The sequence below is a fragment of the Salvelinus alpinus genome, chromosome 3 (assembly GCF_045679555.1).
Source record: "Salvelinus alpinus chromosome 3, SLU_Salpinus.1, whole genome shotgun sequence".
NCBI lineage: Eukaryota > Metazoa > Chordata > Actinopteri > Salmoniformes > Salmonidae > Salvelinus > Salvelinus alpinus.
The window spans coordinates 104,029,428-104,051,485 of record NC_092088.1 but is presented as its reverse complement, the minus strand read 5'-3'; the positions used below and the strand labels follow the sequence as shown (position 1 = coordinate 104,051,485).

Genomic DNA, 22,058 nt, shown 5'->3' with positions numbered 1-22,058 from the left:
GATGAGCCCACACTATACTAACCTTGATGAGCCCATACTATACTAACCTTGATGAGCCCATACTCCAGCCTCTCTCCTACTAACCTTGATGAGCCCATACTCCAGCCTCTCTCCTACTAACCTTGATGAGCCCATACTATACTAACCTTGACGAGCCCATACTCCAGCCTCTCTCCTACTAACCTTGATGAGCCCATACTATACTAACCTTGATGAGCCCATACTATACTAACCTTGATGAGCCCATACTCCAGCCTCTCTCCTACTAACCTTGATGAGCCCATACTATACTAACCTTGATGAGCCCATACTATACTAACCTTGATGAGCCCATACTATACTAACCTTGATGAGCCCATACTATACTAACCTTGATGAGCCCATACTATACTAACCTTGATGAGCCCATACTCCAGCCTCTCCTCCACAGTTCCCTCTCGCCACTCATCCGTCTGGACCACCTTCTTCCCTCCTTTGGCACAGCTCTGAAAACGACAGGATTCTCTTCAGAGAACAACTATGGGAACTAGTATACTGTACTAGGGATCAGGTAACCCCAGCGAGCAGGGACATACAGCCACAGAGTTACAGGACATGTACTGTGTTTACCAGGTGGACCAGTATGTACCTGTTCATACAGCAGAATATGTACTGTGTTAACCAGGTGGACCAGTATATACCTGTTCATACGGCAGAATATGTACTGTGTTAACTAGGTGGACCAGTATATACCTGTTCATACAGCAGAATATGTACTGTGTTAACCAGGTGGACCAGTATGTACCTGTTCATACAGCAGAATATGTACTGTGCTAACCAGGTGTACCAGTATGTACCTGTTCATACAGCAGAATATGTACTGTGTTAACTAGGTGGACCAGTATATACCTGTTCATACAGCAGAATATGTACTGTGTTACCCAGGTGGAACAGTATGTACCTGTTCATACAGCAGAATATGTACTGTGTTACCCAGGTGGAACAGTATGTACCTGTTCATACAGCAATATATGTACTGTGTTACCCAGGTGGAACAGTATGTACCTGTTCATACAGCAGAATATGTACTGTGTTACCCAGGTGGAACAGTATGTACCTGTTCATACAGCAGAATATGTACTGTGTTACCCAGGTGGACCAGTATGTACCTGTTCATACAGCAGAATATGTACTGTGTTAACCAGGTGGACCAGTATATACCTGTTCATACAGCAGAATATGTACTGTGCTAACCAGGTGTACCAGTATGTACCTGTTCATATAGCAGAATATGTACTGTGTTAACTAGGTGGACCAGTATATACCTGTTCATACAGCAGAATATGTACTGTGTTAACCAGGTGGACCAGTATGTACCTGTTCATACAGCAGAATATGTACTGTGTTAACCAGGTGGACCAGTATGTACCTGTTCATATAGCAGAATATGTACTGTGTTACCCAGGTGGACCAGTATGTACCTGTTCATACAGCAGAATATGTACTGTGTTAACCAGGTGGACCAGTATGTACCTGTTCATATAGCAGAATATGTACTGTGTTAACCAGGTGGACCAGTATGTACCTGTTCATATAGCAGAATATGTACTGTGTGTAAAGCACAAACCTGTTGCATACCGGCACAGTACGTTATACTAGGATATGTACTGTAGTGTGTAAACCATATGCAGAGCCTTTGGCAAGTATTCAGACCACTTGACTTCTTCCACATTTGTTACATTACAGCCTTATTCTAAAATGTATTGTTTATTTTCCTCATCAATCTACACACAATACACCCCATAATGACAAAGCAAAAACAGTTTTTTTTTATGTTTGCTAGTTTACATAAGTATTCAGACCCTTTACTAAGTACTTTGTTAAAGCACCTTTGGCAGCGATTACAGCCTTGATTCTTCGTGGGTATGACACAACAAGCTTGGCACACCTGTATTTGGGGAGTTTCTCCCATTCTTCTCTGTAGATCCTCTCAAGCTCTGTCAGGTTGGATGGGGAGTGTCGCTGCACAGCTATTTTCAGGTCTCTCCAGAGATGTTCGATCGGGTTCAAGTCCGGGCTCTGGCTGGGCCACTCAAGGACATTCAAAGACTTGTCTCGAAGCCACTCCTGCGTTGTCTTGGCTGTGTGTTTAGAGTCATTGTCCTGTTGGAAGGTGAACCTTCACCCCAGTCTGAGGTCCTGAGCGCTCTGGAGCAAATTTTCATCAAGGATCTCTGAACTTTGCTCTGTTCATCTTTCCCTCGATCCTGACTAGTCTCCCAGTCCCTGCCACTGAAAAACATCCCCACAGCATGATTCTGCTACCACCATGCTTCACCGTAGGGATGGTGGCAGGTTTCCTCCAGACGTGACGCTTGGCATTCAGGTCAAAGAGTTCAATCTTGGTTTCATCAGACCAGAGAATCTTGTTTCTCATGGTCTGACAGTCATGTGCCTTTTACTGAGGAGTGGCTTCCGTCTGGCCACTCTACCATAAAGGTCTGATTGGTGGAGTGCTACAGAGATGGTTGTCCTTCTGGAAGTTACTCCCATCTCCACAGGGGAACTCTAGAGCTCTGTCAGAGGGACCACCGGGTTCTTGGTCCCCTCCCTGACCAAGGCCCTTCTCCCCCGATTCCTCAGTTTGTCCGGGCGGCCAGCTCTAGGAAGAGTCTTGGTGGTTCAAAACTTCTTACATTTAAGAATGATGGAGGCCACTGTGTTCTTGGGGACCTTCAATGCTGCAGAAATGTTTTGGTACCCTTCCCCAGATCTGTGCCTCGACACAATCCAGTCTTGGAGCTCTACTGACAATTCCATCGACCTGGCTTGGTTTTTGCTCTGACATTCACTGTCAACTGTGGGACCTTATATAGACAGGTGTGTACCTTCCAAATCATGTCCAATCAATTTAATTTACCACAGGTGGACTCCAATCAAGTTGTAGAAACATCTCAAGGATGATCAATGGAAACAGGATGCACCTGAGCTCAATTTAGAGTGTCATAGCAAAGGGTCTGAATACTTACATAAATAAGATATTTCTGTTGAACAAATTTGGCAACATTTCTAAAAAAACACGTTTTCGCTTTGTCATTAAGGGATATTGTGTGTAGATCGCTGAGGGAAAATAATCTTTAATCCATTTTAGAATAAGGCTGTAACGTAACAAAATGTGGGAAAAGTCGAAGGGGTCTGAATTCTTTCCCGAAGGCAATGTACCGTTGCATACAAGCACAGTAAGTTATACTAGGATATGTACTGTACTGTGTAAACCATATACCTGTGACTACAAGCACAGTAAGTTATACTAGGATATGTACTGTACTGTGTAAATCATATACCTGTGCATACAGGCACAGTATGTTATACTAGGATATGTACTGTACTGTGTAAACCATATACCTGTGACTACAAGCACAGTAAGTTATACTAGGATATGTACTGTACTGTGTAAATCATATACCTGTGCATACAGGCACAGTATGTTTACTAGGATATGTACTGTACTGTGTAAACCATATACCTGTTATACTAGGATATGTACTGTACTGTGTAAACCATATACCTGTTATACTAGGATATGTACTGTACTGTGTAAACCATATACCTGTTATACTAGGATATGTACTGTACTGTGTAAACCATATACCTGTTATACTAGGATATGTACTGTAGTGTGTAAACCATATACCTGTGCGTACAGCAGCAGCAGTTATACTAGGATATGTACTGTACTGTGTAAACCATATACCTGTTATACTAGGATATGTACTGTACTGTGTAAACCATATACCTGTTATACTAGGATATGTACTGTACTGTGTAAACCATATACCTGTTATACTAGGATATGTACTGTAGTGTGTAAACCATATACCTGTGCGTACAGCAGTAGTTTCTCTGTGGCCTCCGGGTCTTTGTTCCAGATGAGATTCTCGCACATGAGCAGGAGCTCCTTGTCAATATCATCATAGACAGGCAGGCTGCCAGCGTTCACTATGCCCATGTCCATACCGTCCTATAGGAGACAGCAGGACAACAGGGTTACTCATGCAGTGGTAACGTAGTAGGGCCGTAGCTAGCTAGATGTCGATAGCCACTGGCTAACGTAGTAGGGCCGGTAGCTAGCTAAATGTCGATAGCCACTGGCTGACTCATGCAGTGGTAACGTAGTAGGGCCGTAGCTAGCTAGATGTCGATAGCCACTGGCTAACGTAGTAGGGCCGGTAGCTAGCTAGATGTCGATAGCCACTGGCTAACGTAATAGGGCCGTAGCTAGCTAGATGTCGATAGCCACTGGCTAACGTAGTAGGGCCGGTAGCTAGCTAGATGTCGATAGCCACTGGCTGACTCATGCAGTGGTAACGTAGTAGGGCCGTAGCTAGCTAGATGTCGATAGCCACTGGCTAACGTAGTAGGGCCGGTAGCTAGCTAGATGTCGATAGCCACTGGCTAACGTAATAGGGCCGTAGCTAGCTAGATGTCGATAGCCACTGGCTAACGTAGTAGGGCCGGTAGCTAGCTAGATGTCGATAGCCACTGGCTAACGTAGTAGGGCCGTAGCTAGCTAGATGTCGATAGCCACTGGCTAACGTAGTAGGGCCGGTAGCTAGCTAGATGTCGATAGCCACTGGCTAAAGTAATAGGGCCGTAGCTAGCTAGATGTCGAAAGCCACTGGCTGACTCATGCAGTGGTAACGTAGTAGGGCCGTAGCTAGCTAGATGTCGATAGCCACTGGCTAACGTAATAGGGTCGGTAGCTAGCTAGATGTCGATAGCCACTGGCTGACCCATGCAGTGGTAACGTAGTAGGGCCGTAGCTAGCTAGATGTCGATAGCCACTGGCTAACGTAATAGGGTCGGTAGCTAGCTAGATGCCGATAGCCACTGGCTGACTCATGCAGTGGTAACGTAGTAGGGCCGGTAGCTAGCTAGATGCCGATAGCCACTGGCTGACTCATGCAGTGCTAACGTAGTAGGGCCGGTAGCTAGCTAGATGCCGATAGCCACTGGCTGACTCATGCAGTGGTAACGTAGTAGGGCCGTAGCTAGCTAGATGTCGATAGCCACTGGCTAACGTAATAGGGTCGGTAGCTAGCTAGATGCCGATAGCCACTGGCTGACTCATGCAGTGGTAACGTAGTAGGGCCGTAGCTAGCTAGATGTCGATAGCCACTGGCTAACGTAATAGGGTCGGTAGCTAGCTAGATGCCGATAGCCACTGGCTGACTCATGCAGTGGTAACGTAGTAGGGCCGGTAGCTAGCTAGATGCCGATAGCCACTGGCTGACTCATGCAGTGCTAACGTAGTAGGGCCGGTAGCTAGCTAGATGCCGATAGCCACTGGCTGACTCATGCAGTGGTAACGTAGTAGGGCCGGTAGCTAGCTAGATGTCGACCTACCTTGATGGCGTGATAGAGGAAGGCTCCACCTCCCTTGATGGCGTGAGAGGAAGACTCCACCCACCTTGATGGCGTGGTAGAGGAAGGCTCCACCTACCTTGATGGCGTGATAGAGGAAGACTCCACCCACCTTGATGGCGTGATAGAGGAAGACTCCACCCACCTTGATGGCGTGATAGAGGAAGACTCCACCCACCTTGATGGCGTGATAGAGGAAGACTCCACCCACCTTGATGGCGTGGTAGAGGAAGGCTCCACCTACCTTGATGGCGTGGTAGAGGAAGACTCCACCTACCTTGATGGCGTGATAGAGGAAGACTCCACCCACCTTGATGGCGTGATAGAGGAAGACTCCACCCACCTTGATGGCGTGGTAGAGGAAGGCTCCACCTACCTTGATGGCGTGGTAGAGGAAGACTCCACCTACCTTGATGGCGTGATAGAGGAAGGCTCCACCTACCTTGATGGCGTGATAGAGGAAGGCTCCACCTACCTTGATGGCGTGATAGAGGAAGGCTCCACCTACCTTGATGGCGTGGTAGAGGAAGACTCCACCTACCTTGATGGCGTGATAGAGGAAGACTCCACCCACCTTGATGGCGTGGTAGAGGAAGGCTCCACCTACCTTGATGGAGCGGTAGAGGAAGACTCCACCTACCTTGATGGCGTGGTAGAGGAAGACTCCACCTACCTTGATGGCGTGGTAGAGGAAGACTCCACCTACCTTGATGGCGTGGTAGAGGAAGACTCCACCTACCTTGATGGCGTGGTAGAGGAAGGCTCCACCTACCTTGATGGCGTGGTAGAGGAAGGCTCCACCTACCTTGATGGCGTGGTAGAGGAAGACTCCACCTACCTTGATGGCGTGGTAGAGGAAGACTCCACCTACCTTGATGGCGTGGTAGAGGAAGACTCCACCTACCTTGATGGCGTGGTAGAGGAAGGCTCCATGCATGGCCTCTCTGATGACCTCCATGCCTCTGAAGGAGAAGGACAGGTTGGACAGGCCTCCACTGATCCTGGCCCCAGGCAACAACTCCTGTAGAGAATATATATATAAATAGTATATACTGTAGTATATATATACTGTTAAAAGGACAGGTTGAATCTGACCCCAGGTAAAGACTCCTACAGAAAACACAGTATGGGTCAGTACATGAAAGCCTGGAAGCCCACACTGCCATGCATGGTGTTTGAAATCCCCCTGAAGTGAGATCCATCTCCTGTCCCAGACAGACCCTGGACAGCTGAGTGCTGGGACATCACCACTGCTATGAAATCCCCCTGAGGAGAGATCCATCTCCTGTCCCAGACAGACCCTGGACAGCTGAGTGCTGGGACATCACCACTGCTATGAAATCCCCCTGAGGAGAGATCCATCTCCTGTCCCAGGCAGACCCTGGACAGCTGAGTGCTGGGACATCACCACTGCTATGAAATCCCCCTGAGGAGAGATCCATCTCCTGTCCCAGACAGACCCTGGACAGCTGAGTGCTGGGACATCACCACTGCTATGAAATCCCCCTGAGGAGAGATCCATCTCCTGTCTCAGACAGACCCTGGACAGCTGAGTGCTGGGACATCACCACTGCTATGAAATCCCCCTGAGGAGAGATCCATCTCCTGTCCCAGACAGACCCTGGACAGCTGAGTGCTGGGACATCACCACTGCTATGAAATCCCCCTGAGGAGAGATCCATCTCCTGTCCCAGACAGACCCTGGACAGCTGAGTGCTGGGACATCACCACTGCTATGAAATCCCCCTGAGGAGAGATCCATCTCCTGTCCCAGGCAGACCCTGGACAGCTGAGTGCTGGGACATCACCACTGCTATCAATACAGAAAGACACAGTCCCATAGGAAATCCCCCTGAGAGTGACAAACAAGAAGCAGTGTTGTGACCGCGTTAGCAGAAACACGACCCCGGTCTCAACTGACCTTGATGAGCCTGGTGGCTCGGATGAAGTTGATGGCGTACTCGCCGTGTTCCTCCATGCCCGTGCCGATGGTCAGGATGTTGGGGTCAAAGATGATGTCGTTGGGGTCAAAGCCCACTTGAGTTACCAGGAGACGATAGGCTCTGCTGCAGATCTCGACCTTGCGCTCCGTCTCAGTAGCCTGTAGGAACCAGAGAAGACTGTTTCCCGGACAACAGTCTTTTATCCATGAGGTAACGGGTTCCAATCCCCTGTCGTAGGAGTAGTAGTCTGCCAAGCACCCACAGCAGCACAGGATGGAACCCCACCCCACCTACATCCTGTCCCCCCCCCCCTCTAGGAATGTACTTGGATTTCTGCATAAATTGGGTCATAAAATTAAAAAATAAAATTTGATCTGATCTTCATCTAGGTCACAACAATAGACAAACTAATAAACAGACAAACAATATGTCTTCATGTCTTTATTGAACACACCGTGTAAACATTCACAGTGCAGGGTGGGAAAAGTATGTGAACCCTTGGATTTAATAACTGGTTGACCCTCCTTTGGCAGCAATAACCTCAACCAAATGTTTTCTGTAGTTGTGTATCAGACCTGCACAACGGTCAGGAGGAATTCTGGACCGTTCCTCTTTACAAAACTGTTTCAGTTCAGCAATGTTCTTGGGATGTCTGGTGTGAACTGCTCTCTTGAGGTCAGGCCACAGCATCTCCATCAGGTTGAGGTCAGGACTCTGACTGGGCCACTCCAGAAGGTGTATTTTCTTCTGTTGAAGCCATTCTGTTGTTGATTTACTTCTGTGTTTTGGGTCGTTGTCTTGTTGCATCACCCAACTTCTGTTGAGCTTCAATTGGCGGACAGATAGCGTTACGTTCTCCTGCAAAATGTCTCGATAAACTTGGGAATTCATTTTTCCATCAATGATAGCAAGCTGTCCAGGCCCTGAGGCAGCAAAGCAGCCCCAAACCATGATGCTCCCTCCACCAGACTTTACAGTTGGGATGAGGTTTTGATGTTGGTGTGCTGTGTCTTTTTTTCTCCACACATAGTGTTGTGTGTTCCTTCCAAACAACTCAACTGTAGTATCATCTGTCCACAGAATATTTTGCCAGTAGCGCTGTGGAACATCCAGGTGCTCTTTTGTAAACTTCAGACGTGCAGCAATGTGTTTTTTGGACAGCAGTGGCTTCTTCTGTGGTATCCTCCCATGAACACCATTCTTGTTTCGTGTTTTACGTATCGTAGACTCGTCAACAGAGATGTTAGCATGTTCCAGAGATTTCTGTAAGTCTTCAGCTGACACTCTAGGATTCTTCTTAACCTCATTGAGCGTTCTGCACTGTGCTCTTGCAGTCATCTTTGCAGGACGGCCACTCCTAGGGAGAGTAGCAACAGTGCTGAACTTTCTCCATTTATAGACGATTTGTCTTCCCTTGGACTGATGAACATCGAGGCTTTTAGAGATACTTTGTAATCCTTTCCAGCTTTATGCAAGTCAACAATTAATCTTCCGTCTTCTGAGATCTCTTTTGTTCGAGGCATGGTTCACATCAGGCCGTGCTTCTTGTGAAAAGCAAACTCAAATTTTGTGAGTGTTTTTTATAGGGCAAGACAGCTCTAACCAACATCTCCAATCTCATCTCATTGATTGGACTCCAGGTCAGCTGACTCCTGACTCCAATTAGCTTTTGGAAAAGTCATTAGCCTCGGGAGTTCACATACTTTCTCCAACCTACGCTGTGAATGTTTAAATGATGTATTCAATATAGACAAGAAAAATACAATCATTTGTGTGTTATTAGTTTAAGCGGACTGGGTTTGTCTATTGTTGTGACTTAGATGAAGATCAGATCAAATTTGATGACTAATTTACGCAGAAATCCAGGTATTTCCAAAGGGTTCACATACTTTTTCTTGCCGCTGTACGTCCTACCATCTCCTTTCCAGCTGTCAGTCTCACCTGACCCTCCTCGTCGAACGCCATAACAACCACGGCAGCCCCGTAACGTCTAACAGTCGTAGCTCTCTGGAGAAACTCTTCTTCTCCTTCCTTCAGACTGATGCTGTTCACGATACACTTCCCCTGACAACACTTCAGTCCCGCCTTGATCACCTCGAAGTTCGACGAGTCTATACACAGAGGTACCTAGGAGAGGAGAGAGAGAGAGGAGGACACCTGGAAGTTAGACGAGTCTATACACAGAGGTACCTAGGAGAGGAGAGAGAGAGAGGACACCTGGAAGTTAGACCAGTCTATACACAGAGGTACCTAGGAGAGGAGAGAGAGAGAGGAGGACACCTGGAAGTTAGACCAGTCTAAACACAGAGGTACCTAGGAGAGGAGAGGAGAGAGAGGACACCTGGACGTTAGACCAGTCTATACACAGAGGTACCTAGGAGAGGAGAGAGAGAGAGAGGACACCTGGAAGTTAGACCAGTCTATACACAGAGGTACCTAGGAGAGAGAGAGAGAGAGAGAGACCTGGAAGTTAGACCAGTCTATACACAGAGGTACCTAGGAGAGGAGAGAGAGAGAGAGGACACCTGGAAGTTAGACCAGTCTATACACAGAGGCACCTAGGAGAGGAGAGAGAGGACACCTGGAAGTTAGACCAGTCTATACACAGAGGTACCTAGGAGAGGAGAGAGAGAGAGGAGGACACCTGGAAGTTAGACCAGTCTATACACAGAGGTACCTAGGAGAGGAGAGAGAGAGGGGAGGACACCTGGAAGTTAGACCAGTCTATACACAGAGGTACCTAGGAGAGGAGAGAGAGAGGAGGATTCAGAGGACAGCTAGGAGAGCTGGGTAAGTGAACTTCAGCTTTAGTAAAGGGTCTAAAGGACTTATTCTATAGATGAACTCTGTTCTTAGAGTGGTCCTGTTTCCCCTGTATCTCCCAGCACTTCAACGATGTGGTTCTGCTTCCTGTAGCTCAGTGACATTACCTCTCTGGTACAGTATCACAGGAAATGGTTTAGAAAACATGATTAAAACGTGAGAGTGCGCAGGTATCTATCTTTTTGAAATGTCCAGTGGATTCCTACCCTGGCGATGTCAGGCTCGGAGGCTATGAGACAGCAGAACCGGGCCATGGCGGCAGGACCCTCCAGCATCCCTTCATCCATGTTGATGTCCAACACCTGGGCTCCCATCTCCACCTGGGTCTTGGCTATGCTCAACGCCTCCTGGAGACAGACAGGGAGCGGGTCACAGACAGGGAGTGGTTCACAGACAGGGAGTGGTACACAGACAGGGAGTGGTACACAGACAGGGAGCGGGTCACAGACAGGGAGCGGGTCACAGACAGGGACCGGTTCACAGACAGGGTTCACAGACAGGGTTCACAGACAGGGAGCGGTTCACAGACAGGGACACGGTACACGTTGAGTCACAGGGTTGTGTTTAATATGCACCAAACACAAGAAGATAGACTGAAACAGGGAGGAACTACCTGAACTTGTCGAATAAGTCATCATTTAGTTTTAGTTTCAAAACGTTTTGATACGGTGTGCCCTACTGAACATGGCCCGGGTACACGAGACATGGGTACAGAAGAGAAGATATTGCTCGCTACAATGATCATGCAATCTGTATTCGGCTGGGGTTTTTAAATTCAGGTGGCATCACGAGGAGGATAACGGGAGACGGTTCACCTCGTAGTTTCCCGACATGATCAACTTGGCGAACTTCCTCGATCCAGCCACGTTGCAACGCTCGCCGATGTTGACGAAGTTAGTGTACGGACCAATCCGGAACGGCTCCAGACCTGTGACACACAACATATATGATCTGTGGTTAGAGGGGGTACTGCAGGGAGCCTAGTGGTTAGAGGGGGGGGGGGGGGCAGTGTACGGACCGATCCGGAACGGCTCCAGACCTGTGGGGGGGGGGGGCAGGGGAGCCAAGTGGTTCGAGGGGGGGGGCAGGGAGCCTAGTGGTTAGAGGGGGGGGGGGGCAGTGTACGGACCGATCCGGAACGGCTCCAGACCTGTGGGGGGGGGGGGGGGGCAGGGAGCCTAGTGGTTAGAGGGGGGGGGGCAGGGAGCCTAGTGGTTAGAGGGGGGGGGGGGCAGTGTACGGACCGATCCGGAACGGCTCCAGACCTGTGACACAAAAAATATATGATCAAGCTGTGGTTAGAGGGGGTACTGCAGGTAGCCTAATGGTTAGAGAGTTGTCCTAGTAACCCGAAAGGTTGCAAGATCGAATCCCCTTGAGCTGACGAGGTATAAATCTGTCGTTCTGCCCACCGTAACCCACTGTCATTGAAAATAAACATTTGTTTCCTAACTGAATTGCCTAGTTAAATAAAAGGTCAAATAAAAGGTCAAATAAAAAAGCTGGTCAGTGGTCTGCTGCTACTATTCATCAGTGCTACCGTGACTGAGAAGGGTACATCTCAGAACAGGTCTAGGATCAGGTCCTCCCGGTCTACTCCATTATATTCAGTATTATCTAAAAAAAAATGCAGAACTGATCCTAGACCAGCACGTCTACTCTGCAAGGCTTTATAATAAATACCAGCCCTGGAACGGCCATGACAGGAAGGACACAGAGCTCAGTAATAAATACCAGCCCTGGAACGGCCAACGACAGGAAGGACACAGAGCTCAATAATAAATACCAGCCCTGGAACGGCCAACGACAGGAAGGACACAGAGCTCAATAATAAATACCAGCCCTGGAACGGCCATGACAGGAAGGACACAGAGCTCAGTAATAAATACCAGCCCTGGAACGGCCATGACAGGAAGGACACAGAGCTCAGTAATAAATACCAGCCCTAGAACGGCCAACGACAGGAAGGACACAGAGCTCAGTAATAAATACCAGCCCTGGAACGGCCACGACAGGAAGGACACAGAGCTCAGTAATAAATACCAGCCCTGGAACGGCCATGACAGGAAGGACACAGAGCTCAGTAATAAATACCAGCCCTGGAACGGCCACGACAGGAAGGACACAGAGCTCAGTAATAAATACCAGCCCTGGAACGGCCAACGACAGGAAGGAGACAGAGCTCAGTAATAAATACCAGCCCTGGAACGGCCAACGACAGGAAGGAGACAGAGCTCAGTAATAAATACCAGCCCTGGAACGGCCACGACAGGAAGGACACAGAGCTCAGTAATAAATACCAGCCCTGGAACGGCCAACGACAGGAAGGACACAGAGCTCAGTAATAAATACCAGCCCTGGAACGGCCAACGACAGGAAGGAGCTCAGTAATAAATACCAGCCCTGGAACGGCCACGACAGGAAGGACACAGAGCTCAGTAATAAATACCAGCCCTGGAACGGCCACGACAGGAAGGACACAGAGCTCAGTAATAAATACCAGCCCTGGAACGGCCAACGACAGGAAGGACACAGAGCTCAGTAATAAATACCAGCCCTGGAACGGCCAACGACAGGAAGGACACAGAGCTCAGTAATAAATACCAGCCCTGGAACGGCCATGACAGGAAGGACACAGAGCTCAGTAATAAATACCAGCCCTGGAACGGCCATGACAGGAAGGACACAGAGCTCAGTAATAAATACCAGCCCTGGAACGGCCATGACAGGAAGGACACAGAGCTCAGTAATAAATACCAGCCCTGGAACGGCCACGACAGGAAGGAGACAGAGCTCAGTAATAAATACCAGCCCTGGAACGGCCACGACAGGAAGGACACAGAGCTCACTAATAAATACCAGCCCTGGAACGGCCATGACAGGAAGGAGACAGAGCTCAGTAATAAATACCAGCCCTGGAACGGCCACGACAGGAAGGACACAGAGCTCAGTAATAAATACCAGCCCTGGAACGGCCATGACAGGAAGGAGACAGAGCTCAGTAATAAATACCAGCCCTGGAACGGCCATGACAGGAAGGACACAGAGCTCAGTAATAAATACCAGCTCTGGAACGGCCACGACAGGAAGGACACAGACCTCAGTCTAAATTACTGTTGTTCTACCTGCGAGTAGCATGTAGTCCTGGAAGACGGCAGTAGGAGGCACTCTGGGCTGGCAGTGCTTCACTTTCTCAGCAATGGCCCTGCACACACATAGAGAGATGTATATTAGTTTCATTATCTATCACTCCTATATCTAAAGACAATACGTCAGTCCTACATCTATAGACAATACATCAGTCCTATATCTATAGACAATACGTCAGTCCTACATCAGTCCTACGGCTATAGACAATACATCAGTCCTATATCTATAGACAATACGTCAGTCCTACATCTATAGACAATACATCAGTCCTATATCTATAGACAATACGTCAGTCCTACATCAGTCCTACGGCTATAGACAATACATCAGTCCTATATCTATAGACAATACGTCAGTCCTATATCTATAGACAATACGTCAGTCCTATATCTATAGACAATACGTCAGTCCTACATCAGTCCTACGTCTATAGACAATACATCAGTCCTATATCTATAGACAATACATCAGTCCTATATCTATAGACAGTAGTATAGACAATACGTCAGTCCTATATCTATAGACAATACGTCAGTCCTATATCTATCGACAATACGTCAGTCCTATATCTATCGACAATACGTCAGTCCTATATCTATAGACAATACGTCAGTCCTATATCTATAGACAATACGTCAGTCCTATATCTATAGACAATACGTCAGTCCTATATCTATAGACAATACGTCAGTCCTATATCTATAGACAATACATCAGTCCTATATCTATAGATAATACATCAGTCCTATATCTATAGACAATACGTCAGTCCTATATCTATAGACAATACGTCAGTCCTATATCTATAGACAATACATCAGTCCTATATCTATAGACAATACATCAGTCCTATATCTATAGACAATACATCAGTCCTATATCTATAGACAATACATCAGTCCTATATCTATAGACAATACATCAGTCCTACATCTATAGACAATACGTCAGTCCTACATCAGTCCTACGTCTATAGACAATACATCAGTCCTATATCTATAGACAATACATCAGTCCTATATCTATAGACAGTAGTATAGACAATACGTCAGTCCTATATCTATAGACAATACGTCAGTCCTATATCTATCGACAATACGTCAGTCCTATATCTATCGACAATACGTCAGTCCTATATCTATCGACAATACGTCAGTCCTATATCTATCGACAATACGTCAGTCCTATATCTATAGACAATACGTCAGTCCTATATCTATAGACAATACGTCAGTCCTATATCTATAGACAATACGTCAGTCCTATATCTATAGACAATACGTCAGTCCTATATCTATAGACAATACGTCAGTCCTATATCTATAGACAATACATCAGTCCTATATCTATAGATAATACATCAGTCCTATATCTATAGACAATACATCAGTCCTATATCTATAGACAATACGTCAGTCCTATATCTATAGACAATACATCAATCCTATATCTATTGACAATACATCAGTCCTATATCTATAGACAATACATCAGTCCTATATCTATAGACAATACATCAGTCCTATATCTATAGACAATACATCAGTCCTACATCTATAGACAATACGTCAGTCCTATATCTATAGACAATACGCCAGTCCTATATCTATAGACAATACATCAGTCCTATATCTATAGACAATACATCAATCCTATATCTATAGACAATACAGTAGTGTCAGAGGACAGAGGACAGAGGAGAGAGGACAGAGGACAGAGGACAGAGGACAGAGGACAGAGGAGAGAGGAGAGAGGACAGAGGTCAGAGGACAGAGGACAGTAGTGTCAGAGGTCAGAGGACAGAGGACAGAGGTCAGAGGACAGAGGTCAGAGGACAGAGGTCAGAGGTCAGAGGACAGAGGACAGAGGACAGAGGACAGAGGTCAGAGGACAGAGGACAGAGGACAGAGGACAGAGGACAGAGGTCAGAGGACAGAGGTCAGAGGTCAGAGGACAGAGGACAGAGGACAGAGCAGACAACCTGATGTGTGCAGGAGTCGTTCCGCAGCATCCACCAACCAGATTCACCAGACCATCTGTAGCAAAGTCCTACACAAATAAGAGACAGTCAGTGTGTATACACGCTGTAATGATACAATGATTATGAGGTCAAAGTGCAGACTGTCAGCTTTAATTTGAGGGTGTTTTCATCCATATCAGGTGAACCGTTTAGAAATTACAGCCCTTTTTGTACATAACCCCCCCATTTTTGGGGACCAAAAGTATTGGGACACATTCACTTAGACATGTATTGAAGTAGTCAAACGTTTAGTGTTTTGTCCCATATACCTGGCACACAATGATGACATCAAGCTTGTGACTCTATAAACGTGTTGGATGTATTGGCTGTTTGTTTTGGTTGTGTTTCAGATTATTTGGTTGCCCCAATAGAAACGAATGGTAAATCATGTATAGTGTCATTTTGGAGTCACTTCTATTGTAAATGAGAATAGAATACGTTTCGTAACACTTCAACTTTAATGTGGACGATACCATGATTATGGATAATAATGAGTGAGAAAGTTACAGACACACATCATACCCCTAAAACATGCTAACCTCTCACCATTACAATAACAGGGGAGGTTAGCATTTTATATCATACCCTAAAACATGCTAACCGCTCACCATTACAATAACAGGGGAGGTTAGCATTTTATATCATACCCCCAAGACATGCTAACCTCTCACAATTACAATAACAGGGGAGGTTAGCATTTTATATCATACCCCTAAAACATGCTAACCTCTCACCATTACAATAACAGGGGAGGTTAGCATTTTATATCATAACCCCAAGACATGCTAACCTCTCACCATTACAATAACAGGGGAGGTTAGCATTTTATATCATACCCCTAAAACATGCTAACCTCTCACCATTACAATAACAGGGGAGGTTAGCATTTTATATCATAACCCCAAGACATGCTAACCTCTCACCATTACAATAACAGGGGAGGTTAGCATTTTATATCATACCCCTAAAACATGCTAACCTCTCACCATTACAATAACAGGGGAGGTTGGCATTTTATATCATACCCCTAAAACATGCTAACCTCTCACCATTACAATAACAGGGGAAGTTAGCATTTTATATCATACCCCTAAAACATGCTAACCTCTCACCATTACAATAACAGGGGAGGTTAGCATTTTATATCATAACCCCAAGACATGCTAACCTCTCACCATTACAATAACAGGGGAGGTTAGCATTTTATATCATACCCCTAAAACATGCTAACCGCTCACAATTACAATAACAGGGGAGGTTAGCATTTTATATCATACCCCTAAAACATGCTAACCTCTCACCATTACAATAACAGGGGAGGTTAGCATTTTATATCATAACCCCAAGACATGCTAACCTCTCACCATTACAATAACAGGGGAGGTTAGCATTTTATATCATACCCCTAAAACATGCTAACCTCTCACCATTACAATAACAGGGGAGGTTAGCATTTTATATCATACCCCTAAAACATGCTAACCTCTCACCATTACAATAACAGGGGAGGTTAGCATTTTGGAGGGGTATGATATTTATTAATTTGGCTGAATCAAATCGATAGATCATTCATTGGGTAGACCAGCTATAAATCAATAAGTTTACCTTTAAATGTGAGGCTGTCAACTCCGGGGTCTCATCGTATCCACCGAACGTATTGGGGAGACCTGGAACAAGCAGAGTGTGTGAAAATAGCAAATCGTGGTTGTGAACACAAAACAAAGAAGGTGAGCTAGCTAGATGCTAAGTTGCCGGGTGAGTTGGGATGGATGGGTGCTGGTTACCTGCATTGGGGTAGCATAAGACGTGAGCTAGCTAGATGCTAAGTTGCCGGGGTGCTGGTTACCTGCATTGGGGTAGCATAAGACGTGAGCTAGCTAGATGCTAAGTTGCCGGGGTGCTGGTTACCAGCATTGGGGTAGCATAAGACGTGAGCTAGCTAGATGCTAAGTTGCCGGGGTGCTGGTTACCTGCATTGGGGTAGCATAAGACGTGAGCTAGCTAGATGCTAAGTTGCCGGGGTGCTGGTTACCTGCATTGGGGTAGCATAAGACGTGAGCTAGCTAGATGCTAAGTTGCCGGGGTGCTGGTTACCTGCATTGGGGTAGCATAAGACGTGAGCTAGCTAGATGCTAAGTTGCCGGGGTGCTGGTTACCTGCATTGGGGTAGCATAAGACGTGAGCTAGCTAGATGCTAAGTTGCCGGGGTGCTGGTTACCTGCATTGGGGTAGCATAAGACGTGAGCTAGCTAGATGCTAAGTTGCCGGGGTGCTGGTTACCTGCATTGGGGTAGCATAAGACGTGAGCTAGCTAGATGCTAAGTTGCCGGGGTGCTGGTTACCTGCATTGGGGTAGCATAAGACGTGAGCTAGCTAGATGCTAAGTTGCCGGGGTGCTGGTTACCTGCATTGGGGTAGCATAAGACGTGAGCTAGCTAGATGCTAAGTTGCCGGGGTGCTGGTTACCTGCATTGGGGTATCATAAGACGTGAGCTAGCTAGATGCTAAGTTGCCGGGGTGCTGGTTACCTGCATTGGGGTAGCATAAGACGTGAGCTAGCTAGATGCTAAGTTGCCGGGGTGCTGGTTACCTGCATTGGGGTAGCATAAGACGTGAGCTAGCTAGATGCTAAGTTGCCGGGGTGCTGGTTACCTGCATTGGGGTAGCATAAGACGTGAGCGGTGGTGCATTTCCCAATAGCTTGAATAAAAGGCCTCATCTCAGTGGCTCCTAAGGCGCAGTTAAGACCAATACTGGAAGAGAGGAACACACTGTATATCAGCCTACTGAGGCCCAGTTAAGACCAATACTGGAAGAGAGGAACACACTGTATATCAGCCTACTGAGGCACAGTTAAGACCAATACTGGAAGAGAGGAACACACTGTATATCAGCCTACTGAGGCCCAGTTAAGACCAATACTGGAAGAGAGGAAACACACTGTATATCAGCCTACTGAGGCCCAGTTAAGACCAATACTGGAAGAGAGGAACACACTGTATATCAGCCTACTGAGGCCCAGTTAAGACCAATACTGGAAGAGAGGAACACACTGTATATCAGCCTACTGAGGCCCAGTTAAGACCAATACTGGAAGAGAGGAACACACTGTATATCAGCCTACTGAGGCCCAGTTAAGACCAATACTGGAAGAGAGGAACACACTGTATATCAGCCTACTGAGGCACAGTTAAGACCAATACTGGAAGAGAGGAACACACTGTATATCAGCCTACTGAGGCCCAGTCTGATGAGGTCAGAATAAGACACTGTAACACACTGTATATCAGCCTACTGAGGCCCAGTCTGATGAGGTCAGAATAACACACTGTATATCAGCCTACTGAGGCGCAGTCTGATGAGGTCAGAATAACACACTGTATATCAGCCTACTGAGGCCCAGTTAAGACCAATACTGGAAGAGAGGAACACACTGTATATCAGCCTACTGAGGCCCAGTTAAGACCAATACTGGAAGAGAGGAACACACTGTATATCAGCCTACTGAGGCGCAGTCTGATGAGGTCAGAATAACACACTGTATATCAGCCTACTGAGGCCCAGTTAAGACCAATACTGGAAGAGAGGAACACACTGTATATCAGCCTACTGAGGCCCAGTTAAGACCAATACTGGAAGAGAGGAACACACTGTATATCAGCCTACTGAGGCCCAGTTAAGACCAATACTGGAAGAGAGGAACACACTGTATATCAGCCTACTGAGGCGCAGTCTGATGAGGTCAGAATAACACACTGTATATCAGCCTACTGAGGCCCAGTTAAGACCAATACTGGAAGAGAGGAACACACTGTATATCAGCCTACTGAGGCACAGTTAAGACCAATACTGGAAGAGAGGAACACACTGTATATCAGCCTACTGAGGCACAGTCTGATGAGGTCAGAATAACACACTGTATATCAGCCTACTGAGGCCCAGTCTGATGAGGTCAGAATAACACACTGTATATCAGCCTACTGAGGCACAGTTAAGACCAATACTGGAAGAGAGGAACACACTGTATATCAGCCTACTGAGGCCCAGTTAAGACCAATACTGGAAGAGAGGAACACACTGTATATCAGCCTACTGAGGCCCAGTTAAGACCAATACTGGAAGAGAGGAACACACTGTATATCAGCCTACTGAGGCGCAGTCTGATGAGGTCAGAATAACACACTGTATATCAGCCTACTGAGGCCCAGTCTGATGAGGTCAGAATAACACACAGTAACACACTGTATATCAGCCTACTGAGGCGCAGTCTGATGAGGTCAGAATAACACACTGTATATCAGCCTACTGAGGCGCAGTCTGATGAGGTCAGAATAAGACACAGATGTTGTAGATTCCATTAATCTCTCCAGCAGATCTGAAGTTTGAAGAAAACTTGAGAAAACATGTGGAAGTCGACGACAACAACAAGGTAATATTGAAGTCCGGAAGCCGAATGTAGTGACTCACCAGAGGGGTTTGGCATGGGACACACTGATGACGAAGGCCTCTCCTGTCTGTCCCGAGAGAGTTCGACCACTCCTGTCCACGATGGTGCCTGAGATCTAGAAACACAATCAATCTGTCCTGAGAGAGTTCGACCACTCCTGATATCTAGAAACACAATCAATCTGTCCTGAGAGAGTTCGACCACTCCTGATATCTAGAAACACAATCAATCTGTCCTGAGAGAGTTCGACCACTCCTGTCCACGATGGTGTCTGATATCTAGAAACACAATCAATCTGTCCTGAGAGAGTACGACCACTCCTGTCTAGGACTGTGGCGGTCATCCAATTTTGTCAGCTGGTAATTGTCATGCAAATGAATGCCTGTCTCGCGGTAATTGACCGTTAATTAACAAACATGTTTATCGTCTCTGGGCTTCCACACTAACAAGCTGTTGATGCGTACCTTTGGGGGGAAAAAAAGTTGATTAAATGCATTTAATATAGCCATGGTGAGAGGGACACAGTGAGCTGGAGCAGGCACAGACGGAGATTTACATCATCATAAACCTGGGAATGCCTTCGAAATCTAAAAGATAATGACTGCATGATGTAAATCTCCATCTGTGCCTGCTCCAGCTCACTGTGCCCCTCTCTCCATGGCTCCGGTTGGTAGGCTACACAACAGCGCCATTCATTTGCACAGTTTTGGATTGGGATCACAGTGACCCAACAGTCACAGGGAATGTGACTGCTGCCATGACAGCCGGTGTGGCTGTAATACGGTCACAGCCCTACTCCTGACCAATACGGTCCCTGAGATCTGGCAGCACGGCACAATCAACCAATCAATCAATCAATCAATCAATCAATCAATCAATCAATCAATCAACCAACCAACCAATCAATCAACCAACCAACCAATCAAATCTAGTAGCTCTGCACACTACAGGAACATAAACTCCTCTCTACTGAGAGATTGAACATTTATTGGTTAATTTAACTACGAAATATACTGTCAAGATATTGACAAAAGGCAGAATTCATACTTACAAATATAGGTCTTGGTTCGTAGCTCTCTTCAAACAGTTTGTCGATAGCAAACAGTGCTGCCTATATGACAAGATAAAAAATAAAAAATAAAAATCGATACATTGATTATGATCAATTGTATGGAATCGCATGTAAAACTAGAATCATATTGATAGAAACTAGATGACAGTCAGTGATGAAGACAGCGAGTGAAGACAATCAGTGATGAAGAGAAACTAGATGACAGTCAGTGATGAAGAGAAACTAGATGACAGTCAGTGATGAAGACAGTCAGTGATGAAGACAATCAGTGATGAAGACAGTCAGTGATGAAGACAGTCAGTGATGAAGAGAAACTAAATGACAGTCAGTGATGAAGACAGTCAGTGATGAAGACAGCCAGTGATGAAGACAGCCAGTGATGAAGACAGTCAGTGATGAAGGCAGCAAGTGATGATGACAGTCAGTGAAGAAGAGAAACTAGATGACAGTCAGTGATGAAGACAGTCAGTGATGAAGACAGTCAGTGATGAAGACAGTCAGTGATGAAGACAGCCAGTGATGAAGACAGCCAGTGATGAAGACAGTCAGTGATGAAGACAGTCAGTGATGAAGACCATCAGTGATGAAGAGAAACTAGATGACAGTCAGTGATGAAGACAGTCAGTGATGAAGACAGTCAGTGATGATGACAGTCAGTGATGATGACAGTCAGTGATGAAGACAGTCAGTGATGATGACAGTCAGTGATGAAGAGAAACTAGATGACAGTCAGTGATGAAGACAGTCAGTGATGAAGACAGTCAGTGATGATGACCGTCAGTGATGAAGACCGTCAGTGATGAAGAGAAACTAGATGACAGTCAGTGATGAAGACAGTCAGTGATGATGACAGTCAGTGATGAAGACAGTCACTGATGATGACAGTCAGTGATGAAGAGAAACTAGATGACAGTCAGTCATGAAGACAGTCAGTCATGAAGACAGTCAGTGATGAAGACAGTCAGTGATGAAGAGAAACTAGATGACAGTCAGTGATGAAGACAGCGAGTGAAGAGAAACTAGATGACAGTCAGTGATGAAGACAGCGAGTGAAGAAGAGAAACTAGATGACAGTCAGTGATGATGACAGTCAGTGATGAAGATAGTCAGTGATGAAGACAGCGAGTGAAGAGAAACTAGATGACAGTCAGTGATGAAGACAGTCAGTGATGAAGACAGTCAGTGATGATGACAGCGAGT

At 46.3% G+C, this 22,058-nt stretch overlaps 1 protein-coding gene across 5 annotated transcripts in view; it reads right to left on the bottom strand.

Moving 5' to 3' along the window:
- Nucleotides 1-22,058, bottom strand: part of mtr (5-methyltetrahydrofolate-homocysteine methyltransferase) — a 61,402-nt gene that overhangs the window by 32,883 nt on the left and 6,461 nt on the right. For 4 of the 5 annotated variants that reach the window (XM_071394725.1, XM_071394722.1, XM_071394723.1 and 1 more), the window contains 13 exons: nt 20,838-20,897; nt 19,807-19,901; nt 17,992-18,092; nt 16,945-17,006; nt 15,301-15,368; nt 13,295-13,374; nt 10,985-11,097; nt 10,376-10,516; nt 9,288-9,473; nt 7,325-7,504; nt 6,308-6,424; nt 3,860-4,000; nt 396-485 (listed from right to left, as the gene is read on the bottom strand). In XM_071394725.1, coding sequence (XP_071250826.1) covers nt 396-485; nt 3,860-4,000; nt 6,308-6,424; nt 7,325-7,504; nt 9,288-9,473; nt 10,376-10,516; nt 10,985-11,097; nt 13,295-13,374; nt 15,301-15,368; nt 16,945-17,006; nt 17,992-18,092; nt 19,807-19,901; nt 20,838-20,897 — 1,434 coding nt within the window. Of the gene's footprint in view, nt 1-395; nt 486-3,859; nt 4,001-6,307; nt 6,425-7,324; nt 7,505-9,287; nt 9,474-10,375; nt 10,517-10,984; nt 11,098-13,294; nt 13,375-15,300; nt 15,369-16,944; nt 17,007-17,123; nt 17,174-17,991; nt 18,093-19,806; nt 19,902-20,837; nt 20,898-22,058 lie in introns of those variants that run through there. The other variant, XM_071394727.1, reaches the window with a different exon arrangement.